Source organism: Rhinolophus hipposideros (genome assembly GCF_964194185.1).
Source record: "Rhinolophus hipposideros genome assembly, chromosome: 3".
NCBI lineage: Eukaryota > Metazoa > Chordata > Mammalia > Chiroptera > Rhinolophidae > Rhinolophus > Rhinolophus hipposideros.
In genome coordinates, this window is record NC_138049.1 from 4,681,883 (window position 1) to 4,708,824 (window position 26,942).

Below are 26,942 nucleotides of genomic sequence, written 5' to 3' on the forward strand. Positions count from 1 at the left end.
CCTTGTTTCTTCATTCTTAATTTTCATAATTTTTCAACAGGTTCTTTTGGATTCTTTAGGTAAACAATCACACCATTTGCAAATTAGGACTGTTACATTATTTTTTCCCTTTCAACCATTTTTTTTTCTTGCCAACCTTACCACACTGGCCAGCATACCCTGAGTTCAAAGTCAAACAAGTTCTAGTTCAAAGTCAAAACTTGTTCCAGATTTCAAGAATAGTTTTCAACAGTTCACCATAAAGTCTGAACTAATTTGTACACTTTTTGTAGATATACTTCACCATATTAAGAAAATCCTCTTCTATTCCCTTGTTGAGGTTTTTTAAAACTACCAGTGAATGTTTAAATTTATCATATTTCTTCATCTTTTGAGACAACCACAGTATCTCTCCTTTATTCTATTAATATGCTAGATTACAACTAACTAACAAATGATGAACAAACCTTTCATTCCTAAAACAAATTCAACTTGAACATGATGCACATCCTTTTTAATAAATTGCTAGATTCAGTTTGCTAGCATTTTGGTAATTTTTTTTTTTTTTTTACTTTACAAATGGAATTGGCCCGTAATTTCCTTTTCTCATACTTCCCGGGTTTTGGCATCAAGATTATACTGGCTTCAAACCATGTTGGGATGTATTGTCTTGTTTTCCACTCGCCAGATGGGCTTGTAGAAAACTGGTATTATTTCTTCCTTAAATATTGAAAAGAAATCAGTAGCGAGGCCACCTGGGTCTAGAGTTTTCCTCTGTGTAAAGTTTTTAATTATGGATTCAGTTCTTCGATTCAAATTTCTTGTTCTTCTCTATGTCAATTTTGGTAACCTGTGCTTATCTAGAAATACGCACATATTGTTTACATTTTCAAATTCGTTGATATAAATCCTATGTATAATTTTTTTAATATCTATAGGATCTACAGTGATGTCCTCTTTCATTCCTGATTGGTTATCTATGTTTTCCTTTTTTCTTGGTCAGTTTTACACCCTTTACAAAGAATTTATTTTTGCTTTTGTTGATTGGGGTATACTGATTTTAAAATTGGCCACAATTACCCACTCACCTCTAAAAGTATCTATTCCATCTACAATGTAAATTTGCAGCTCCTCTCACCTCTGGAATCTGAGCTAGTGTTGACTTGCTTTCCAATACAATGTAGTGGAAAGAATGATATGTGCTCTAAAAGCTGAAGTCTCAGTCTCATGTACATCTACTCTCTTAGAGCCCTATTATTCCCATGTAAACAAGCTCAGAGTAATCTATTGGAGAATGAAAAACAAGTGATCCAGCCACCATCAATGTCCCAGCCCACAGCCAGGCAACTCATAAAACCAGAGCTGCTTAGCTGACTACAGCTGACTGCAAATGCAGACCAGAAAAACTGTTTTGTTGAACACAGCCTAAATGACCAGCCTGCAGAACAGAAGAAGGAGCTAAATAGATGGTGGTGTTTTAATCTAAGTTTTTTGGGTAGTTAATTATAATGCCACAATAGTCACCTGATACATTGATTCTCTTAATTTTGTTTTGTTTTTAATTGATTTCTACTCTAGCTTTACTACTTCCTTCGACTATTGGGTTTAATCTATTACATTTCCCCACTTTTTGAAATGGATGCTTAGTTTATTGCATCCTTTCCTCTTTTCCAATATACAGAATTTTAAAGCTTTAAGTATTTCTCTAAGTTGGCTTTTATATATATATATATATATATATATATATATATATATATATATATATATATCTCCCAAAGTTTTGATATGTAGTATTTCCATTATCATTCAGGTCAAATGATATCAATTGAATATTTAAATTTGTTTTTCTCATTCCAAACATGAGAATTTCCTAATTATCTTCATTACACTGTAATCAGAAAACGTACTATGTATAATATCAATCCTGTAATATTTGTTCAGACTAGTTTTTTGGTATACATGGTCAAGTTTTCTAAATATTTTATGTGTGTACAAAAAGAATGAAAATTCCTCTGTGATTAACTTTTGTTCATTTCACCTTTAAGTTCTATGTTTGTATTATGTTTAGAGGCTGTGTTATTTGGTATATACTGATTTAAAATTTATCCTTTTGCCATTATATCTCTAGTAATATCTTTTGTCATTAAGACTTAATATTAATAGAGACAGTTTGTTTGCTTTTTCATAGTATCTCTTTCTTGATCCTTTTACTTTCAACCTTTTGCTATTTTAAATGAGGGTGTTTTAAATGGCATCTAGGTAAGTTTTATTTCTTCATCTAATCTTGCAATCTTTGAATTTTAAAAGGAACACTTAATCCATGTGCATTATATGGTTTATATCTACCTTCTAAGTACTTTCTACATGCCTTATATATTTTTATGTCCCAATTTATATTTTTTCTTGTCTTCTATTAGCTTTAAAGTTACATGCTTATTTACCCTAAAGATTACAATATGCATCACTGAATTATCAAACACTAATGCTAATTTGTACTTTCACCCCTTCCCCATAAAAACGCAAGGATCCCCCCAGACTACTTAACACATTATTTCAACCCAGTTTATATGTCATTGGTTGTTTTTCAAATTTTATATCTGTTTTTTTAACTCAATAGGCCATTATTATTCTATAGAGATAATGTATATTTAGATATTCCTACACATTTACCATTTTCATTATTCTTATTTCCTTTCTGTACCTTCAACTTTCCAACTAGGATCATTTTTCTTACTTCTGTCTGAAAAACACCCTTTAGTATTTCATTTAGTGAAAGTCATCTGGTGATAAAGTGTGTCAGTTTTTCCTTATCTGAAAATTTCTTATTTTTGATGGATTTGGAATTCTCCTTTGGTACTCACTTCCTTTCAGCACCTTAACGATTTTTTTTTTTTACCATCATTATATTGCAACTTCTTGAGAAATGAGCATGAGTCTTACTGTTGCTCCTTTAAAGGTAATCTTTTGCTACTTTCAACAGACTCATAGATACAGAGAACAAACTGATGGTTGCCAGATGGGAAGGGTGTGGGGGTCTGGGAGAAAAAGGTGAAGGGATCAAGAAGCACAAATGGTCTCCCTGGGTCAAAGCCAAGAGCGTTGGGTCCTCAGATCAAGATGTGCCCTTTGAATGCTAGCACCACTCTGCTCAGGGGTTCCATTCACGCACAGCTCTTTCCTGCAGTCCTTCACTGAGCGCGGGATTGAGCAAGGTCTTTTCCATTTTTTTCGTTGTTCACGTTGTTGACCTTGGAGCAGGGCACTAGTGTTACAATTTGCTTTCAACACTTTTTTTTTTCCAGTGGAGCTTTTTTTTTGGGGGTGGCCATGTTTGCCTTCCTGTATGTTTCTACAGTATGTAATAGTGATTTCCCTTAACTTCCTCCTATTACTTCTTAACACTAATCTTACCAAAGTAGTTTGTACCCCTAAATAAGTTTCCTTAGAGGGCTAACGGTCTGGCAGTTGTTTTTAAATGTTAGACCACCAGAAATGTATTCACTTTGCAGTAGACTTTTCGGATTCTCTGTATTCATGGGTGCTAAATCAAACTTTGTATGTGGAAGAAATGTGCACGCCTGGACGTTTCACCATCTCATTCTTTTTGGTAACTGAGTAGGCTATTTGAGTCTGTCTTCTGTTGGTTGTCACTAGTGTCAGTCTCTTTGAGCTTACTTGAACTCTTGAGCAATATAACAGATTTGATGTGAAAAAAGAAAAAAAAAAAAAGAAGCACAAATGGGTAGTTACAAAATAGTCATGGACATGTAGACTACAATATAGGGAACGTAGTTAATAATACTGTAGTAACTATGTATGATGCCAGGTGGGTACTAGACTAACTGAGAGGATCACTGTAAATTATATAAATGTCTAACCACTATGCTGAAACTAATATTAAAAATATTTAATGCCAACTGTAAGTGAAAAAAAGTAAAAAAATAAAAAAGGGGGAAGGATTTCCTCTTTAATATTAGTTTTAAGCAGTTTTACCATGTGCCTAGGTGTGGTTTTTGTTTTATGGTTCAGAATTCCATAAGTCTGCAACTTTATTTCTTTGGTTTCAAAGTTGTCAACCACCCTCTCTTCAAATACTGCTTCTGCCCCATTCTACACTGGACTTTCTCACTGCATTCCTTTCATTTTTCATACTCCTTCCTAGTTTTTCCATCCTTCTGCCTCTCAATACTGAGTATTTTCTTTTGACCTATCTTCCAGTTCACTAATTCTCTCTTCAAATGGTTATCTCCTGTTAAATCTGTTTATTCCAGTTAAGGACTTATTCAGTTTGGTTTCTCTTTCATAATTCCCAACGCTAGGCCATATTTCTCCAACTTGTCTTTTGTGTTATACACAGTAAGCACAGCTCATATAAAGCTTGGGGCTGATAGTTCTAATATCGACAGTCCCTATGGATATATTCCATTGTTTTGTTGTTTCATTTTGTTAATGTCATCTTGCCTTCATGTGTGTTTGGTTATTTTCTACTGTGTACCAGACACTACTTACTAAATAGCTTACAGAAATATAAGGCCTAAAATCATATTATCTTCCTATCAGCTTTTGCCAGGCACCTACTGCTGCTAACGACCCAAGATCACCTCAATACAGTTTCACTTACTGAGAATGAGACAATTTGATGCTGACAGGCGTGTCTGTGAAAGCCTGGAGAATTCTGGCTTACTCTTACTCCTAGAATGCACAATGATCAGCAACCCTACCCAAAGGAAAGACTAGAGATGGGAAGGTGTCCACATAGAGGTTACAGACTCCAACTCTGTCCCCCAAGTTCAGCCTCTCAGCTGTCCTGTCCACATTCAGCTAAAATACCCAGAGGAAAAGGAGCGTGCGAAAGCCAGGCTCATGTCCTTGATTATCTGTCCTCCTCAGGATCCAAACTAGTAATTCTTCAAATGTTGTTGGGTCTCTGATGCATTCAAGCAGATGTTTTCTCATATTGTGTCCTATTTTATTAGAATTGCTCAGATGGTCTGAATGACCCTGTGAGTCCTTAAACAGAGAAATTTCCGTGGCATTTTTAAAGAAGTTGCCTTTTAACCTAAGTAGATCTAGAACTGACAGAACTTCAGGTAGTATGGAGTAAGGATGTGTTAGCATGAGGGTCTGGGGAAGAGAAAAAAGACACATGTCACAGACAGTCCAGCAACAGGCCTGGCCCGATGTGCACTTACAGCAAGCTCATCCTACTTTTCTGCAGCTTCCTAACTTTACCTTTTATATACTCACAGATTCCACAGAACTTCACTCCCTTCCCTCCCCTGAAAACAACCTAAACAGAGACGAGAATCTTACATCCCATCCCATAATCATTTTGTTTAGTTTGGGTCTTTTTCAGTAGAATAGAAAATAGCCTTCCATTTTCAAATGTAACTCAATAAAACATTTATTCAAAATTTGCTTTGTGGTAAAGAGTGAAATATGCGTAGATGCTAGAGATTTAAAAAGGAGGAGAAGTAGCAAAGGAGAAATTCTCCCTGCTCTCAATAAATCTGTGAAAAATCCCTTTACTCTATTCGTTAACCTTGACTGTTTCTTCAAATAACTAGCTCTGACAGCTATTCCTCAGTAATAGGTGTGCTCTATACAGATCTTTTCCAAAGCAACTCATATACTGGATATACATTATATGTCTCAGATATGGCAAAGAATGTCTGGCAAAAGGCACTAGAAATACAGGTACTTCAGCACTTCAATGACTAAGTGTTTTTGACTTAGGTTCTCTGTCACACTGGTTGGCCTACACTTCATGACATATGGACACTTAGAAGACCCTTATTGGTACATCCTATTCTTTTCACATATTGAAGTTCTTCTGCTGGAACCATGGCATTAAGATTACACAGAAAAAGACTTTGCCACAGCTAAATAATCCTCCCAATTATTATTTATTGATAATAAATGTTTTTAAACTAGTCAAAACCAACATATTAAATCTGTAACACAAAATTTTCCTAACCTTAAAAATGAACCAAATCTTTATTACCCAAGAACCAGCAAACAACAGCTCAAGTATGTTAACATGCATACCACTGGGATTCCAGCACAATTGAAACTGTCAAGGTCATCCTTCTCAAAATGTTGTAAGTAGAGAATGAAAAAAAAAAATTAATCATAGCAGCTGCTTTGTCTACTGCAACCAATTTCCAAGTTAATATCGTTTGCCTTGCATTAAAATTCATTCTGTGTTGATTTATCATGCTAGTTCTGCAGCTTCATTCAATTAAAACAATGTCACAACACATTCAAAGAAAATCATTTCAAACAGCTTGAGCTAACTGCAGCTATAAAGGCCAAAAGAAAGGAAAGAAAGGAGAAAAAAGATATTCATTAACTCTACTGTTTAAGTATAGACCTTCTCTATGGCTCACCAATTCTATGTCTGCCAAGTGGCATGCTATTTTCTAAAGAAGAGGTTAACAACAATTACGTCTAATGCTAGTCGTTGCTGCTCACTTCATTGTAAACAGAAATGATAGATTTCTACCAATGACAATATATGAAGAATTAGGGCAAATGTTTCCATTAACCTTTTAAGAAATCTACAATTAAAGACAAAACCTCCTATGACAATATCAAAACAGGTAACTAATAAAAAATGGATTAGCAAAAGCATTTTAATGAAACACTAGTAAGAAATGTTAAAGAATAATTCCCACTTAAACTTTTGGAAAAACAATTTTTAAAACCATGCACTTCTTTGGTTGTTTTTTTGCACAAGAGATTGTTTATCTGTTTTTAAATATTGCGTCTAGTATTTCTAAGGTAATTTTAATCACATACCTTACAAACCTTACATTGTATCACATACCGTATTTCCCCGAAAACAAGACCTAGCCGGACCACCAGCTCTAATGTATCTTTTGGAGCAAAAATTAATATAGGACCCGGATTATACTGTATTAAAATAAGACCAGATCTTGTATTAATTTTTGCTCCAAAAAACGCATTAGAGCTGATGATCCAGCTAGGTCTTATTTTCAAGGAAACACGGTAAGACACATAATAGGTATTACACACACACACACACACACACACACACACACACACACACACACGTATGTTTGTTGACGAAGCCTTTTACTTAGCAGATGATAAAAATAAACCGCCTCGAGTGTAGTCCACACTGGTGAGCCTATCTTACAGAGCAGTTGGGTTCAAGAGGAGAGAAGAGTTGTGACTATTTAGCAGGTCCTCAGAACATTTCATTCAATGTTGTTTCTTTGTAACAATTACATGCCCTAGGAACTGAACCTTGTTTATATGAATTATCCTATGGTAAAAACTGGTTTCATCATACCTCGTTTTGCTTGAAGTCGCAAGTGAGGACTTACTGTACAAATGTTTTTAAATTTATCAATGACTTTAAGTGAGGACTTATTGTACAAATGTTTTTAAATTTAAAATACTAGAATGAATATATCAAAATACCTTGTGCTTTTTGGGGAGACAAATATTTTATCCCCTTTCTACCTTCATATTGATTCTAGATAAGTCGCCAGATATGTCTCCCGATGCTAAATATTATATGAATCATTTTGCAAGACTTTTTATCTTTACACATCTATTAGTGGCACAAGGATATGTAAGAAGCAGCACTTACACCAGCGGCTTTAAGGCGGAAGGTAGGAGGGCATAGTAACCAGTAATAACCCAAAAATGACATCTGTGGCATATGAATTTGGATAGCCTAAATGATGATAAATCATCCTTTGAGAATAGGTATAATTGGGAAAGTCTGAAACCATTCAAAACAAACTCAGTTGTGTAAGACAGACGACTAGCCTTCTAGAGGTGCTTAGGGGAAAAATTAACCAATGAAAATTACAGTATGAGGCAATGAAAGCCAACAAGGGGTTTATGACACACCTAGATGACAATGCATCTGATAGTTTAAGGTCCATCCTCTCATTCACAGGCCCTTTAAAAGATCCCAAACTACTTTTCACGCTTTTGCTTTTGCTATCCCCCTTCTGCTCAGCCACAGTCACTCACTGTTCTCTAGAAATGGCAGGAGCTTTTAGTTTTCTTCCTTGTCCTTCCTTTCCACCAACCAGGGCACGTCTTCCTCATCACTCAATGCTGAGCTCACACGTTCCGTGATTTCCATGTGTATTGTTTGATTCCTAGACGGCTGTTCTCTCCAAAGTGACCATCTCGGGCGCTTTGCACACGACCTCCTTCAGCCCCAACACATGTATGCAAGGCCTGCATGTCTCTCTTCTGCAGGTCACTCCGTGAAGTAAGGAACCAGCACCTGGTCTGTTTTTGTTGTTTTTAAAATCCCCAGTGTCTCACAATATACAGCACACTGAACAAACTAGTATTTATTCAGATTGTTGAATAATACAATAGAAAGTGGCCACAAAAATCATATAGTGATTTTTCATTCTCACAGTAAAAAAATCAATCACTAAATAAGTTATATGCAGTGCAAGAACTCTGTATACATTTCACAAATTTCTCTAATGGTAAGCCGGACTGACTGAACTCAAAATAAATTCCAAATGACAGTCAATAATATCATAAAAACAAAACAACTATTGTTTCCACTTTCCATTTCAAGATAGAAGTATCCTAAGTACAAGGACTACGCCATGTGACATTTTTTCAGGTGTTGAGTACGTGGAAGTATGTTTTATTAGTATTACTTTAGGCCCGTTAATGCATAATTGGATTGTGGCTGTAACAGCACCATGGGAGCAAGGATTATGTCTTATTCCCGTGCCAATTGCTCATCACAGGCCACACACAACATTCTGGAAGAATGACACCAACGTTTTACTGGTTTATACTCAGACCTCTCCTTTAACCTTCATGTTTCTTTTCAAATTTGCGATTTTTTTGGGTTTCATTTTGTTTTAATGAGTCCTTAAAATTGCAAATTTATACTTCTTTTATACAGCCCTACAAATAAAAAGGCAAGAAACTAATCAAAACTATCATTATTCTGTAACTCCAAACAATACAACATAGATACATTTTTAAGCAATTCCTTACCAAATAAGAAAGAAAAAAATCATCACCCCAATGTGAAACAGAGATGGCCAAGTTCATTCTAGGCAGGCTGCTTACTGATACTTGTTTTTGGACTTGGGGAAAAGCAGTTTTCTATGGTAATCACAACTAGATTTCAGGAAGTCCCTAACTTATATATAAACTATTTTGTTCTAAAGGGTTGGGTTTATGGTTTTCCCAATGAAATAATTACCTAAATTTAGTTCCAAGGCCAGCCATTTAGAAGTCCGATTTCAATATCCCTAGGGTGAAGTTAAGGCAGATTCTATCTATCAAAAACTATGGCAGCTGTCAGCTCAAACAAATTCTAACTAAAAGAAGGCATACCACCTTCTGTGAGCGGATACTGAAATGGGTGGATGCCCTTGGTGGTATAACCTTCAACTACTCCATAGCCCACTTCATTTGCGAGTTTTGGAGGGAGGAAGGTTAGGATTTGGAAGATTCCGTTACTGACTGTTGCACTCAGTTCCAGGAGACACTGCTCTCTCACAACAGGCCAACAGCAGATAAGGTCCTCTCTGCTTCCTCTAATACCTAACAGAAACATCTCAATGTTTCCAGAATACGAACAGCACTGGGAAGCAGGTGTCTCTCCAATTTTTGCATTATATTGCTTTGGTATGTCAGAGAGAATCTTAGAGATATGCATGTTAGACACCTATGACTGGGTATCTAACTGATTTATGTAAGTCCTTTGTAACAGTAATTTCAACAGAGCAGATCCTAACCAACTTTTTGGATAAGAGAAATCATAGGCAAAACTTTCTACCTCAACTAAGCATGGAAAGAATTTGCTTACAAGCAATAATTCTTCCCTAAAACGAACTCCATCTTTTATTCTTTTGAACACTAGTTCTTTTTAAATATTAAAATAAATTTCTTACAAAAGAAAGCATTCTCATTTTAAGATTCTGAGAAGGCTTATTATTTTAAAAATTGTTAAACTTAAGGGAAAAAACAAAAAGCCCGAGTTAAATGTATTGTTTTCAGACCCTCTTGAATACCTTTTTGGAATAATTTTTATTAATAGCCTAAGAAATTTAGTATATCTCAGAGCATAAAGAGCCAATTAAATAATTTGGTACAGAGCAGGCCCTCAATATACTTTTGCAGAGTGAAATAAAAAGTAAACTTCAAAACTAAAAACAAAAAGCAAGTGATAAAATTGACCTTCACTAACTAAATGTTTAAAGTTCCAAATCAACAATCACAGTTTCTCCCCCTAAAACATAAAGGCATGCTCCATATTATCAAATCGTACTACTAAATTGAAAACTTCAACAGGCTAATATGTAATCTGAAAAACTTCACAACTCCACTCAAAAACATATACTAACCTTAAAATCAAGAATCGAAGTGTACTACTTTCCTGTATAAACTATCAGAGAGATGTGTAGATCTTACTTTTAAAATACTACATTTGCACTCATAATTAAGATCATATGCAGGCAAAAATCAAGGTTTCACCTAAATGTTGAAAAAGGACACTGCAGGTCATTCAATTTTGATTTAGTATCCATTTGCTTTTCAGAAGAACAAAGGTGAAAGTAGTTTATATGAAAACTCCTGAAGACTCTCAATTCCTTCACCAGAATACCAAAGCCGTAATAAAGAAACAATAACTACATTGGAAACATAACTGCATTGACCCCTCTCTTCTCATAACCCCTCCAAAACAAATGCCAGCTCAACAGCCAATTTACAGGTGATAATCTTGAGAAATAGAAGAAAACCACCATTAACCTTATATTAACTGAGAAACTATGACTAGTCAAATTTTACCTGGAAATTGAAAGGGAACTTAGCAAGTCATGCTCCATCATTAACAACGGTTATAATTGAGACTACAGTGAGTACTTCACATTATAAATCTGTATCATTAACGACAGTTGCCAGGCTGGGATCCTACAAGCTTGAAAAAATACTTGAAGAGGCATTTATCCATCTTACGAATCTTTGGTGATGTGTCATCATGATATGCCAGATATAAGACACACTTTTTCAAGGCTATCATCATTCAAAAATAAAACCCATTTTACAAACATCAGAAAATCAGTTATCTTCATATAAAAATCTCTTGGAAAAAGTCTCACTACAATTTCATAATATCACACCCCAAGCAAACAGTTTAGCAGTCTAATCCATTCTTGTATTATATACAGAACAACTAATATCCCTAACAGCTAGATCTGCCAATATTTAGTACTTATCTACCACTCTAGTAGATCCTATAAAACACTTTCTCATAATTCAAAATTGATAACTAGGCAAATGTAATGACAGAATTATTACTGATTCGTTGAAACATAACATTTTATTCATATCAATCAGAGATAAATCCATCCATATATTGTTTATAAGATCTCCATGGATTCAAACAAGTCTTTAATAACTTAATGGGCCAAATTACCAGTTTGATGGCCTATGTGTATAACTTTTATCTTCATTCATGTGTCATTTTATAAATGAATGATAAAATAGTATTAAATGATTTAATGCAACATCTTTTATCTCTTTTGTCTCTTGAAGGAGACTGGACTCCTTCAAGGGTAGGATATTTTTCTTATTCACAATCACAAGAACCATACATACTTAGTGCTCTACCAGACGTCATACATTTGTTTTCTTTATTCCTTCAAACAATTCTGAGATAGACCTTATAATTTCAGACAAGGAAACAGATTCTAAAAAAGTAATGTGCTCCAAGCCAGTGGGAGAGTCTCGATTATTTTTCAGCAAATCTATATTCGGTGTCCTCCTCACTGCGGACAGTGGCTTGATCATGTAGGATATCTCCACCTCAGCACTGAGGACATTTGGGCGGGATTCCTGTGGGAGGGGCCATCCTGTGCACTGGAGGGTGTTTAGCAGCTTCCCTGGCCTCTACCCATTAGATGCCACTAGTAACCCGTCCAAGTTTTGCCAACAAAAAAGTGTTAAATGTCCAGATCGTGTCAAATGTCCTTGAGGGGCATAAACTTCCACAGTTGACAATCACTGGGCTAGCAGAGTGTTTGGTAGTGAATGGGACAAGAGGAGGCCTTACACATGCGGAAGCAGTCTGGCCTGGAGTTGGCACTCCAGTGACCTGCCAGGAGAGGGAATGCTCCAAGGAGCTGCTGTCCCTTTGGGCTCCGCCCCGCAGGAATCCAAATAGAGACCTAAACCCCTTGCAGCCGCCCAGATCAGCGTACTCACCCTCAGCTCAGCCCATCGGCAGAACCGGAGCCGACACACAGTACAGACTGAAGCACAGAAAGCAATGTGCATTGTTTGAAGACACTGAGTGTTACAGTAGCCTATTATGGAGCATTATCGTGGCACCTGCTGAAAAATGCCACCAGTAAGGGGGTAAGCCAGGATTCAAAACCTAGGCATGTCTGGCTCAAGAACTCACGAGCTCCACTACGTTGAGTTTTCTCAACTGAATTCATATCCCCACCCCCAGGAAGTGCTTGGTACACAGCGGAGATGCAATACAAGTCTGCTTTATCCATAAATATAAATATTGACAAACATGAATTTTGTACAACGTTTCAGTACATTTTCAATAGGCTACTGGGAGTAACGTGTCATTCCCACATCGAGGCACTGATTCTAACCCACTGTGAGGCTGGTGCACTCTTAACGCATTTCTGAGACACTGAGTCTAAGACTTTCTTCTGTCATCCCAGAGCTACACACAAGCCCAAAACAATCACTCCAAATTAACGCTTACTTCTATAAATAAGTTGCTATGTGCAAATGCAAAAGACAGCAAGTTTTTTTTAAAAAAAAGGTTAGCAATAATTGAAAGAGTGAGGCTTTCATTCAGAGATGCACAATCAATATTTACTGCGCATCTCTAACATTTAGCAGATACTGTTCTAGGCAGTGGGAATATGAAAACAAACAAAATGCCCACCCTCAGGGAACTCACCTTCTGGTAATACTTATCAAAGGTGTTTTCCAAGTACTTCACATATATTAACTCACTTATAATTCACTTATAACTCCTCCTAACCCAGTGAAAGAGTCATCCTGTTACTATCTCCATTAGAGATGAAGTAACTGAGGCCCAGAGATGACAGGTCCTTTGCCCAAAGTCACACACACACAATAGCAGAGCCAGCCAGGGATCTGCATCGGAATCCACACTTGTCACCACTACATTACACGGCCCCTGTGAAACGTGAATAATAAAAGCTTTAATCATAACTTGAATAATAAAATTTTTGAGTCAAGTGGGATGAGCTCACTCACGAAGTCAAGCTTACACACAAATGTGGGGTGGAAGGTGGGAAAGAAGCATTTGTAATGACCTCTAAGATACATAAACTGAAGAAAATAAAAAAGATTAATTTGTTTCAATTTGGCCAATATTTAATTCATAATTCTGAAACCAATCTTTTCCCATACTTCCAAAATCTGACAGACTCCCCTGTTTTATTTCATACTATTTAATTTTTTAAAAGCTTAGATAAAGCTCCTTATATACACCAGTAAACAGTACTACTCACTTGGTATGAATTAACCTCAAAGAAGAAAAACTCCAAAACTATGTGCAGATCCCAATTTTACCAAACTTAAATTATTTTAACAAATTTAAAATCAAGGTATGAAAAAACTATCTGGAGGACCAAAATAGTTTTATGTCAATTTTTATCCTCTTATGAATTATAACTAAATCTGTCATTTAAAAAGCTTTGTTAAAAGACATTTTTGGGTGCCAAAAGTGCAGAACGCATACCCACCTGCCTGGCTGACAACACCTACACCGGATGTCGGACTTCAAACTCAACACTTCTAATCAGGACTGCTGAACCCCCAACTCCCTACCTAGTCCTCCCTCAGTCTTCAGGATTCTGTCTTTCAGGATTCCGTTACTCCAACTGACCAGAACCTTTGAGCTATTCCTGACTTTCCCTGACACCCTATTATCCACTCAGCAAATCCCATTGGCTTGAAGTTGACAATCTATGTAGGAATCAAGCATTTCTAAGTCCTCTTGTTCAAGCTCCTCCTGTGTCCCCTAGCTGGTCTCCTTGCTGCCACCACTGCCCAACAGCCTTTCTCCACACAGCGGGCAGAATGAATCTATTAAAACCCAACTGAGCTCATGTCACTCATTGGCTCAAAACATCTGAACACCTTCCCATCGCCTTCAGAGCAGTCTCTGCAATCCCTCTGGGGGCCCACAGCCCCTATATGATACGGCCCCTCTGCTTGCTCTCTAATCTCAGGTCTACCACCCTTCCCGAGCATGCTCAGGCCAAAGTCACTGCACTGGCCGTTCACTCTGCCTGCAATGTGCTTCCCCCAGAGGACGTTCATGCCCTCCTTCCTATCACTCTGTTCATGTCTCTTCATTCCTTTCATTTGTAGGAGATTTCTTGACTATAAACATAGTCACTATTTTTGTGCTAATCCCACTTTATTTTTTTCCATAGCACTGGCGGCACCTAAAGTAAATATTCTTTTGCTTATTGTCTGTCTCTGCCACTGCAATGCCTGCTCTACAAAAGCAGAGATGTTGTTTAGATCACAGTCTGCCCGGCTTACTCTAATGATATAAAATGAGCAGTGATCTCATACTTGCTGCATCAGCACATCTATGGGCCTGGAAGGCCGAGCCCCTGGAAGTGGCTGATTCAGCTAGTGGGGGGTAGGGGGCGCTGGAACCTTCAGTTCCCAGTAGGTGCGGGAACTAAAGGTGCTGGGACCACATTTTAAGAACCACAGACCTAGACAATTGTATGTCTTTTTAAAAAGAAGACTGAGGACCAGGAGGACGAAGGTTACATTCTCTAACAAGGTCTTATCTTACGTATTCTATGTTCATGACTCGTGCTGCCACTTTACCCTCTATAGTTCACACAAGCAGATGAGAAGGCTGACACCCTTTAGGAGATGCGGAAACACCAAATAACAGTGGACTCCATTAGGACAGCTGCCCATCTCTAGGAATCGTCCTGATACCAGGGAAGGCCCTCAGTGGTCATGCCCAGGTTATGATCATGTCCCTTAGAAATGGCAGATTGGTCCAAAACACAGTCTCTACTAAGACTCTAAAGTTTGACGACAGTCTGAGAGATATTGATACCAGATTACATTAAGAGCAGGGATCTCAACAGAAGGTCCAAACCCCTACTGAGGTTCTCATCGCTGCCCTCAGGCCAGTCTTTAATCCCTGTACTACACCCAATTATCTTCCAACAAATTCTTTCTTTGCTCATGTTACCAAGAACTGTTTGTATATTTGCAACCAAAAACTACTTATAAAAACAGTAAATGTATTCGATTTATAGAAAATTGTACTGGAAATGCACCTTGTGAAATATCAAAGCTTTTCCTCATTAATCCAATTTAAGACATTGATTTCCCTTCTCCAGAATAGTATACTGTTCACACAATCACTGAATCTTGGAGCACACAGCACCTTTTAGACCTTCCAGTACCGACTCTTTCCTGTATTTGCTTTCAGGAAAGTCCTCTGAAACCTAGTGAAAAGCCACCAATTTGTCTTTATTTATTAACATGCAGTGGATGCCTAGTACGTCCAATACTATGCACACCTGCAATATAGCAATTAATAACAAAAACAGGGTCTTGTTTTAAGTATCTTATATTTTGTTGGGAAAAGAAAGAAAAATAAACAAATAAATAAGAAAAATATCAGATAATAAATGCTATTGCTGAGAGATAAAGAGCCTTACATGAAACAGTGAGTAAGCAGATTGCTTTCAGATCACATGGTAGGGGAAGCCTCTCTAAAGTACCCGAAGCTGAAACATTAATGACAAGAAGCCAGCCAGGTGGGATCAGTGGACAGCTAACACGAAGGTCCTCAGGCTGGGGGCAGACCTGACGTGTTCTAAGAGTCCATGTGACTACACAGTGTATTGAGGAAGAGGGCAATCATTTACGATGAGCTCAGAGAGACAGAAAGGACCATATCATGTGGGGCTTTGTAATAAAAGGCAAAGAATTTGGAGCTATTTATAAATTAATGGCACAGGACAAGGAAGCTGCTCGCAACAAAATGCTAATACAGGCTAGTTGAGCAAGAGAGTAAGATGAACAGAAACTAAATGACAAAACAGTGGTTATCACAGAAATTTTAGAGCTACAGGCATCTTAGCTGCCACATAGTCCAACCACTCATGTGACTGAAAGATGAGGGGGCCCCAGCTATGGCTTCTTTGAGGTCAGGCCCAAGGTGAGCTGAGAGTGGTCCTTGGTGTTCTCTAACATTCAGCCCAAAGCTCTTTATGTAACTGTCGCCTCGGTTTGGAATCTAATACTAAGTCTTTACCATGTGCATTTCCAAAAGTGACACAGCAGCATTCAAATGGACATATTTAGACAATTTTTGAAGACATCCATGCCAAATTACTCACATCTCTAGCCCTCACATGAATTTTTTTACAAAAACAGCTGACAACGCTTAACTATTCACCACCAGATATATCTCTTCCCAAAGTACGTAAAGCAGAAAAAATATTGAATAAAACAATAATATATACTTACATCTGGGTATTCTTTTACAGGCACATAAAGTTTCTCTTGTAACTGAACAATAGGTCCCACAGCATCAGGCAACTCTGCACTCCTTTTCTCTGTACTGCCATTTAATGTGTCATTGTACATGTCTTTCCGTACTCTGCTAATTTCTGTTAAAAGTAAAAATTTTAAATGTGTTAGACGAAGATAGTCTTGCTAGTCCAGGAAAAAAAAAAAAAGAGGGCAGGGGAGGATTTCATTCGTAAAGTGTTAAAACTCAAAGAAGTAAAGAATTGTTGACCTATTCTATCATTCTCTGAATTAATTCTATGTCTAACAGGACTATAGCCACAATTAATTTCTATCAGAAATCAAATGTACATACCAAGTATCATAATTTATTATAACTAACCTCAGAGCCCAAGCTCTTAGCCACTATGATACAGACCTGTTACTTTATCTAATTTCTCCATGCCTAAATGAGGCCAGTCGTTCCAAATGACAGCTTCAGTCAAGTATCATAACTAACACCAAAGGCTGTCTTCTACTTTACAACTAACAGGGATGCCCGACAAACGCACAGATGTTAAGTTCAGCAGAAGTCTGAGTTTGATACCCAAATATAGTGGATAAAGCTTTAGTGATACCCAAATATAGTGGATAAAGAGGTGTCTTAAAGAGGGCATAGGGAGGGAGAAGGACTGAATGAACCTTAGGAAAAGCAGCATTTAAGGGGTGAGGAAAACAAGATTCAAACCAAGAAGAAATGGCAATAGATAGGAGAAGTAGAGAAGAGGTATCAAAGCAGCTAAGAAATGACAGATTCAAGGACAGCGTGATCAACGGTGTCAAACACCACAAAGGTATAGGAAAGAGCAAAAGAAGGGTATCTTGGATTTGACCACTAACCCACTGGTGATGGTAAATGGAAATTAAACTACATTAGCTTAATGAATATAAGAAAGAAAGCAGAGATACCTAGTCAATGACCTTTTTTAAAAAAAAAAAAAAAAACTATTATGACATCCCAGGTATAAACATACTTCTCAAAAAAAAGTACAAATAATCTATTTTAATGAATCAAGTCCTGTACAAAGAAATTGATTAATTCTTTCAAGAATTCTTTAAGCTTCTACAATGTGCCCTCCTGCCCACTGGAACATGCTAATAAGGGCTGTCATTATTAAATTAGCTGATGTCTCTGTAACCATCTCTCCATGCTGTAGATTATGTCCTCCTTGGGGAAAAAGTTTGTGCCCATTAGTATTTAAAAACATAATGCCTTTCATTAAAATGTATTTGTATGCCTTCTAATCATGGAATTTCAATCTATTGCTTTTAAAGAACTATCAAATGTGAATGCACACTTTAATTTTCTTAACTAGTTATTTAAATCTTTCGGTTAAATAAAACCCAGTACAACAAAAAGGCATCGTCAAAGGTGTTCTTACCCAGTTACAAAGTCTTAATCAGTGAAAATACTGTACTCTCACACATTTTCTGCTTCAATGATGGCAATATTCATTTTATAACATTTTCTCTCTTAAATAACAATTTGCTTGTCAAAGGTAACCAAATGTTTATTGCTGAATAGTAAATAATTTTTTTAATCAAAAGAAGGTACCTTGGATTTAACTACAAGAACAAGACCTCATTCTTTAAGCTTTTTAAACTTCTAGTTTCATAATGAAATCTTTTCTAAAGATGTCCAGTATCAAATTAATGTTTATCTTAAATTAGCATAAGATAGCAATTCTCAAATCAAGTTTTCAGCAACCAAGTAATAATTTAAACATAAAAGATTGTTTACATAATTTATGTAATTACAGCAAGTAATTAACCAAAGGGAATTAGAAAATGTTAATATAATTAAATACACATTTATCCTTTAGTCCTGGTCTCTATATAAAAGCACTTTCAATATTATTACATTTAAATCTCCTCTTCAGAAACTGCCCAATTCTTGTTATGAAGTTAATAAACACTGATACAGCAACCTGATAATAGCATAGAACGAAACTATAGGATAAAATTTGCTTATAAATATAAATGCAAACATCCTAAATGAAGAGGGTCCACCAGCATATTAAAAGAATAATGCACCAAAACAAAGTGGAATTTATACTACGAATGCAAAACTAGTTCGGTATTTTAAAATCTATCAGTAACCATAGGAATAGTCTTTGAAGGGAAAAATAATGATTTTTCTAGGTAAAGAATTTTATCAAACTTAAAAAAAAAAGAAAATCAATTATAAACAAGAAAATTCAGATGACTAGATTAAAAAACAAATACACAAAAAACCAACACCCTTCACATTCCAACTAGATGATATAATGGAAGAAAAGATACATTTACAACTTAAGTTGTATTTCTATAAACATTGGTGTGATTCTGATTAACAACTGAAAGTTCCATGAGAATCTGTTACTCTGTCTCCCCAGCTCCTAAAGTCATCCCTGGAACACAGTGGTCCTCAATTACTACTTGGTGGACTGGGTAGATGGGTGGGTGAATGAAGGGAGGAATGAGCCAGGTTCTAGGGCATTCAAGTTAAACAAGTCATAACTGCAGCTCTCAACATGGTCTAATGTGGAAGGTATATATACAAATAGATACCTAAGAAAAGTAAGGGTACAGAGACAGTGGTAGCATAAAAGCAGGAGTCATCAACTCTACTACAGGCATTTGGTCAAGAAAGAAGTCAAGAGGAAAGAAACTGATGTTTTTTTAATGACAGGTATATAAAGCAAAGTACAAATAATACAATTATAAATCCCACTTTTCTTAAGATAAAGAAGTCTTTCTACCCTGTTTCTTTCAGTCTCTAAGAAATATCACTCAATTTACTAATAGAACACAAATTATATACAAGACAGTACATATGGGAACGAAAAATGGCTAAGACAGTTCTAATTCTCAGGAATTTACAATCTAATTCACTGTGGAGTCTAAACCAGCGGAGTACCCCCCTATATCACCAGCAACTTTCTAGCCAGGAAATCGTTAGCTCTTCTTGGCATGTTATTTACAACACTCAAGTTAGAACAAGTTCTGGTTCCAGTTCTAACAGTAACTGCTTGTGTGATTTCAGACAAGTTTCTTACTTAACCTTTCTGTGCCTGCACCTCACATAATTAGAGGTTGCTTATTACTGAGTGACTCAACTGAATCCACTGGTTTCCAACCTCAGTATGCAAGGACTTCATTTATTCTTTTCTTCCATGTTTTAAAAAGTTCTGTCTCCAAAGCTTTTCATTCTGTTCAGTCCTGGCAATCAGAGCTTTTGTTAATGTTGATATCAAGTTGATATCATCACAGCCCAAACACTACAGAAGCATGTCATGAGTACAGGTGATACCCTAGTTCCTTTGTAGCTGGTAGGTTCACAGGTGTTCATTTATGACACACCGCCATGCTTTATAACTAGTATGTTTCATATAATTATTTTGCTGTATCAAGCATTACATGAGAATGCTCAAATGTCCCCTCATCTCCACATTACTTTCATCAACCTACAGTAGTGGTTCAGAGAACTAAAAGTTCAGAACCATTTATTTAATCACCTAGTAGGGTAATTCACACTACAATACCCCTAAAATATCCAAGATCAAGACAATTTGTTTTAAACATCGTGAAGTTCTTAAATATCACAAATTTATTTCACTGAACCAAAATCTTTCCTAAAATTTCCCCCACTCCCCCCACTCAACATTCCACAGTTCACAAAAATAGGTCAAATGCCCCTTTCATATGACAGCCCTACAAATACTTGAAAAGTTCTGTAATATCTAAGTATCCTCTTCTTTAAACTATATAATGACATGGTTTTATACCCTCCCACTCATCTAGACACACTCCAATTGTCTCTGTCCTTTCAAATGGAACACCTGCACCGCACACATCCTTCCAACGTGCTGGGGAAGTAGACTGACTAGGGCTATGTACCCCCAGTCCTAACGCTGCACCTCCCACAGTACTCGTATGTGTCGGAACACCTTTACTCCTCCGGGGAGTGCAGCGAACTGCTGTCATCAGGGTGGTACTAAGCCTCAGCCACAACTGCTTCCTCAGACACTGGTAGACAGCTCAACATTTTTTCATGATTGTTTTCTACTGGACACATTCCTTCAGACTTATGTTAATCTATCAGTTGACACTCTTTAGGTTTGACTATTGTATGAGTCAAGGATCCAACTGCAATTTCACACAGCACACACTTCTCTAGCCTGGATAATAAAATGCTAGCACACTTTATCAACTGTGTAATGAAATCTCAAGCTACACTAGGACCTGAGCCTCCCACTGGATCTATCAGTTTAAATAGGAAAAAATCTGTTTGGGAACCCTACAGGTTGTGCCATCAAATTTAGAATACAAATTTTTTAGTTCGGGGAAGTAGTCACTTTTCCAATATTCAGGCTTCCCCAATTGTCTATGTTTTCTTGAACTCATTATTCAGTTATTACATTTTTTTCAAAGTTCAATATCCTGAAAACTATTTTTGCTTAGGCCTAAAAGCTTCTTTCAGTTATACTACTATTTCCTCATATTTCTCTGCTTAAATTATCTTGATTTGTTTTTCCTTTTCCAAACTACAGCTCAATTACCAGTTAGTAAATTCTGGTCCTAAGAGAAGAGAAAAAATAGTCACTGTACAGTTCAGTTGTTTTATGTGACCTGTTAATATTAATTACATCATCTGCCTTAAGCCTTTTCCCCTTCCCTGTAATTCACCAAATTATGAATTTATGTAACAGGTTTGTTTTAGATCATTCTTACTTTTCAAAAGTCTCAGCTCATTTCTACCTTTGGCTTTTCCGTCACCAAAACTCATTTAATGTAGCTGAACATTCTTTTAAAATTTGAACGATTGGATTAACAGATCAATCACTCCATGGAAAAGCAGAATGTCAAAATTAAGAACATGAAGAAATACTAGAGAATAGAAAAACACAAGGTGAGAAATCTAAATTATGAAATTAAGTTGTCATTTCCCAAGATAGATACTGCAATGTTGGAAGACTAGATAAAATAATAAAACATATCTCTATTTTACATTCTGGTGTAGAATTTTTTTGAACAAATTTAAACCAAGAAAATAAAAATTAGGAAATATTCAAAATATTTACTAGCTTACTAGTAAACATAAAACTATTAACGATATAAAATTAAAATACATGAAAGTATTATTTTCATGATTTGTAACAACTCAAATTAAAAGACTTTAAAACACTGAAAAAATGTTCATACCAAACATCCTGTTCACTCAGTGTATGGTAGCTAATTCCAATCGCCCAACCGGCTGCTCTGATGTTACAAATACTCTATTTCATTTGTGCATCTGTCTGCTTTTTATTTGCATTTTAAACTTAAATCCATCCAAAAAATTACCTTATCACTATAGTGTAGTTAGAGCTAAAACACAGAAATGAAAGATTACAGTATCATTCGACCATTATTCTTTCGTGTTTTTTTAATTTCACATTTTCCATTAATTTATGCAGTAAAATAAGAACCAACTCTTTATAAAAAATATATGCTTTGATGTATATAGTATAAAATTTATAAGTCAAGTTAAAATGACAGTTTTCATCATTTCAACTGAAGTTTATATGGGCTCTTATTTCCTCACTATCGCAATATATTTCTGGCTGGACACTAACTAAACTGGCACACTAACAAACGGCAAAGTAAGATTTTAATAATTTTATGTCTTACTTAACAAATTAGTAGTCTCTATTTACATGATACTCACTAAATCTTAAAACAATAATATAAGAAGTGTATTTCTAGCCACTACATAAAGAGGTGGCTGTCATGTACCCTTAGTCAACAAAGATCTCTTCTGTTAAAAGAAACCCTAATTCAGAGTTTTTACCTAATGCAGGGAAAGTTTTAAAGGTATTTTGAGCAGAGTAAAACCCACAGAATAATATAACTTCACTGTGCTCATTTTTAAAAGCCACATCCACAAGGTACAGAAAGCAAATGCATTAAAAAGCAGGTTACTAGAGAATATTTACTATTTAATGGAAGATGTTTTGCTTCCCTAAACAACTGAATAAACTAAACCTGGTTTAATTTTCAGGTAACTACTTTGAAAGTGGCAAAAATTAAAACAAAAATGGTATTAATTTTCTAGATGGGACCTTATTTTTGGGGTTGAATTGTATTTGTACTTCAGAACTAGAAGCACGAAAAGAAAAACTACAAAATTAAATCCAACATCATAACCCTCCTTCAAATTGCCAAAATTAACAACTGCAAAATTGACACATGCATACATCTCACATAAAAAATATGGAACAGCAAGTCTCATAAAATGTCCATCTTATTCCCATGGTTGTTCTCAGCAGCTGTTTTGTGTCAGTATTTAATACTAGCTGCAGCTTCCTGAAGACTATTTCAAAGCAGAAAAAAGAGTTTATATGATCTAATTTATATTAAGTATGTGTATTTTTAGACACATAGAAGTAAAAAAAAAAGATACAATACCTCAAAAAATTAAAAATAGAACTACCTTATGACCCAATAATTCCATGTCTCATTTATCCAAAGAAATTCAAAACATTAATTCAAAAAGATGCATGCATCCCTATGTTCACTGCAGCATTATTTACAGTAGCCAAGATATGGAAGCAGCCTATGTCCAGCAATACACGAATGGATAAAGATGGTGATGTACATACGAAGTCCGACAACTGAGTCCGCGAATGTGCCCCCGTGCGCTTACATTGGCAGCACTGTACAAACAGCTCGGGAAGGTTTCATAACCTGGTATATCAGTGGCTCACAGCTGTGTTCATGTCGATGTGTAGCAGTGTCTTGCTGAGTGGTGTTCATTATTGTTGTTGCGTGTTTTTGTGTGCCGTCATGAGAATGTCTGAGCTTGAATTAGAGCAAAGAGCAAATGTTAAATTTCTTGTTACACTTGGCACGAGTGGAAGTGAAATCGGGGACATGTTAGTCCAAGCTTATGGGGATAATGCCATGAAGAAAACGGCAGTGTACAAATGGATTAAATGCTTTTTTTCTAAGGAGAGAGAACGTGTCTTTAATGAAGAGAGGTCAGGGTGGCCAGTAAGGAGCAGAACTGATGAAAACATTGCAAAAATTCGTCAAATTGAGCATCAAAATTGTCGACTGACTGTGAGAAGCACAGCAGGTCCAGTAAACATTGAAAGAGAAACAGGAAAATCTTGGCATGAGAAAGGTGTGTGCAAAAATGGTCCCAAAGGAGCTCAGTCGAAGTTTGCCACGACCTGGTGGAGAGGCAAGATGATGTTTTGGGCCATGTGATAGCTGGTGATGAAACCCGGGTGTACCAATATGACCATGAAACAAAGCATCAAAGTACACAATGGAAGTCAGCCAATTCTCCATGACCAAAAATACCGTCAGTCCAAATCAAGAGTCAAAATGATGTTGTTAACCTTTTTTTGATATCTGAGGGATTATTCATTATTAATTTGGACCAACTGGACAAATGGTTAAACAAGTTTACTCTTTGGAAGTGCTGAAAAAGCTGCATGAAAAAGTTAGAGGAAAATGACCTGAACTTTTCGCCAACAATTCATGGCTCTTGCATCACGACAATGCACCAGCTCACACGGCACTGCCTGTGAGGGAGTTTTTAGCCAGTAAACAAATAACTGTATTGGAACACCCTCCCTACTCACCTGACCTGGCCCCCAGTGACTTCTTTCTTTACCCGAAGATAAAGGAAATACTGAAAGAAAGACATTTGGATGATATTCAGGACATCAAGGGTAACACGACGACAGCTCTGAGGACCATTCCAGAAAGAGAGTTCCAAAATTGCTTTGAAGGGTGGACTAGGCCCTGGCATTGGTGCATAGCTTCCCAAGGGGAGGACTTGTACGGTGACATTCGTAGTGATATTCAGCAATGAGGTATGTAGCATTTTTTCTAGGATGAGTTCGTGCACTTAATTGTCAGACCTCGTATATATAATGGAATATTACTCAGCCATAAAACAGAATATCCATTTGCAACAACGTGGATGGTCTGAGAGGGTATTACACTAAGAGAAATAAGACAAAGACAAATGCCATATGATTTTACTTATATGTGCAATCTGAAAAACAAAATAAATGAACAAACAAAACAGAAACCATCTCACAGATACAGAGAACAAACTGGTGGTTGCCAGATGGGAGGGGGTAGGGGAAATGGTGAAAAAGGTGAAGGGATTAAGAAATACATACTGCCAGTTCTAAAAACAGTCATGGGGATGTAAAGTACTGCATGGCGAATATAGTCAATCATATTGTAAAAACTATGCATAGTATCAGATGTGTACTAGTCTTTCTGGGGTGATCACTTAGTAAGTTATATAAATGTCTAACTGCTACGTTATATACCTGAAACTAATATAATATTGTACTCAGTGCTAAATGTAATTGAAAAACACTTTAATTTTTTTTTTTAGAAGATGTATCGTGTTTCGCCGAAAATAAGACCTAGCCAGACAATCAGTTCTAATGTGTCTTTTGGAGCAAAAATTAATATAAAACTCAGTATTATATTATATTATACTCCGTCTTATATTATAGTAAAATGTTTTATATTAGTTTTTGTTCCAAAAGATACATTACAGCTGATTGTCCGGCTAGGTCTTATTTTCGGGGAAAACACCGTACTCTCACATAGGCCTTTGAACTTTTAATCATGCCAGTGTATTAACTTCTCACAAATACTTTTCTTAGAAGTTCTTACTTATAACATGATAATGATAGTAATGGATTATAATCCTTGAGACCACCATGATATAAATAATTGATAAATACATGAGAGAGAAGGGACAGATCTTCCTGACAAAATTCCAGTTAATAAATATACAAGGAAAGATGGATATAGAAAATCACCAATAGAAAACCTCCACAGTAATAATTACTGCAGGCAAGAACCACTCAATGAATGCTAACTTAGTGAACAAAAGTATGAGAAACAGGATATCTGTACAGTTTCAGAGTATCTCCCCACAAGACATTAATTACAAAGGAAAAAAGAGACTATCGTGGAGAAACACTGACAGATACAATTTTAACCAGGTGACCAATACTAATATTACCAGTAAGACATATACCACTAGTATGCACTGAGAATGAACGTCCAGTATTTCTCTGTTCTCTGGTTTTCTTGCCAAAAAATGCAAGACAATTCATGGTTCTTGCATCATGACAATGCACCAGCTCACACAGCACTGTCTATGAGGGCGTTTTTAGCCAGTCAACAAATACCTGTATTGGAACACGCTCCCTACTCACCTGATCTGGCCTCAATCTGACCATGAGAAAACATCAGACAACCCAAATTTAGAATACAAAATCACCTACCAGTAATCCTCAAATGTGTCAAAAGTGTCATGAAAGAATGTGACAGTCACAGATTGGAAGAAACTAAAGAAAATCACCAGTAAATGTAACACGGAATCTTGGATTGGATCCTGGACATAAGTAGGAAAACTGGTGAAATAAGAATGATATCTGCAAATTAGTTAACATTGTATCAATGTTAATTTCCCGGTTCCCGGGAAATTATAGTATGGTTATATGAGTTAACGTTAACCTCTATACTATTTTTCTATGTTTCTCTAAGCCTAAATTTATTTCAAAATGAAAAATTGAAATAAAAGCTTTTGCTTTTGGCCTTCTGAGTTATTTAATTGCTGAGGAGTAGTGGGTGAGGGGTGGGGTGGGGAATAGTTGTAGAAGAGAATGAAAACCATGCAACTGTCTTACTACTTTTCTAGTGGAAAAAACAAAAACACCTGCTAACCAACAAAACTGAGCATCTCAAAAACACTCAGAATAATCAAAATAATTCAAAATGATCTTTAATTTTCTTTAACAGATAATGCTTTAAAAGCACACGTACTTTATTTAAACCCATCCTAAGAACATGGAGGAAAGACTACAATCCATAAACAATAACCTTTCTGCAGAAAGCAAATCTCTCTAATTCCCTACATAGTTAAGAAAAAGGATTGGCCTTGAGTTTACACAACCTGGATTTTACTCATGATTTCCTGAAAGATTTAGCTGTGTGGCTTTGAAATTAACCCTCTGGGTATCAGTTTCCTCTTCTGTAAAATGAAGTTAAACCAGATCACATTTATGATTTCCTCTTGCTTTAAAATTCTATCAATTAGGAGTCTGTGCACCTTCTTTTTCTTCACTGAGAACCCCATTTTTGTGCCCCCTCTATATCAATATCCCACAGGAAAGAACTATATGTACTCAAGGACCAACTGAGAACGGTATACATACAGTTGGTTCTTCTACTGTCAGAATTATACATTCCAGAATGTCTTAAATTCCCGGGCACCAGGATTTAAATGATATGCTTGTGAAGCACCAAATCCTAACATAACAGTGCTCTACACACTTGTGTTTGGGGATGTGAGGAGGGGATAC

The 26,942-nt window shown here is 36.3% G+C and overlaps 1 protein-coding gene across 7 annotated transcripts in view; it reads right to left on the reverse strand.

The window, feature by feature from the left end:
• Positions 1-26,942, reverse strand: part of QKI (QKI, KH domain containing RNA binding) — a 144,544-nt gene that overhangs the window by 88,049 nt on the left and 29,553 nt on the right. For all 7 annotated transcript variants that reach the window (XR_013992095.1, XM_081030515.1, XM_081030516.1 and 4 more), the window contains exon 2: positions 16,528-16,670. Coding sequence is in view for 6 of the 7 variants with exons in the window: in XM_081030515.1 (XP_080886641.1) it covers positions 16,528-16,670 (143 nt within the window). In the remaining variant the exon portion in view is untranslated. The remainder of the gene's footprint in view (positions 1-16,527; positions 16,671-26,942) is intronic.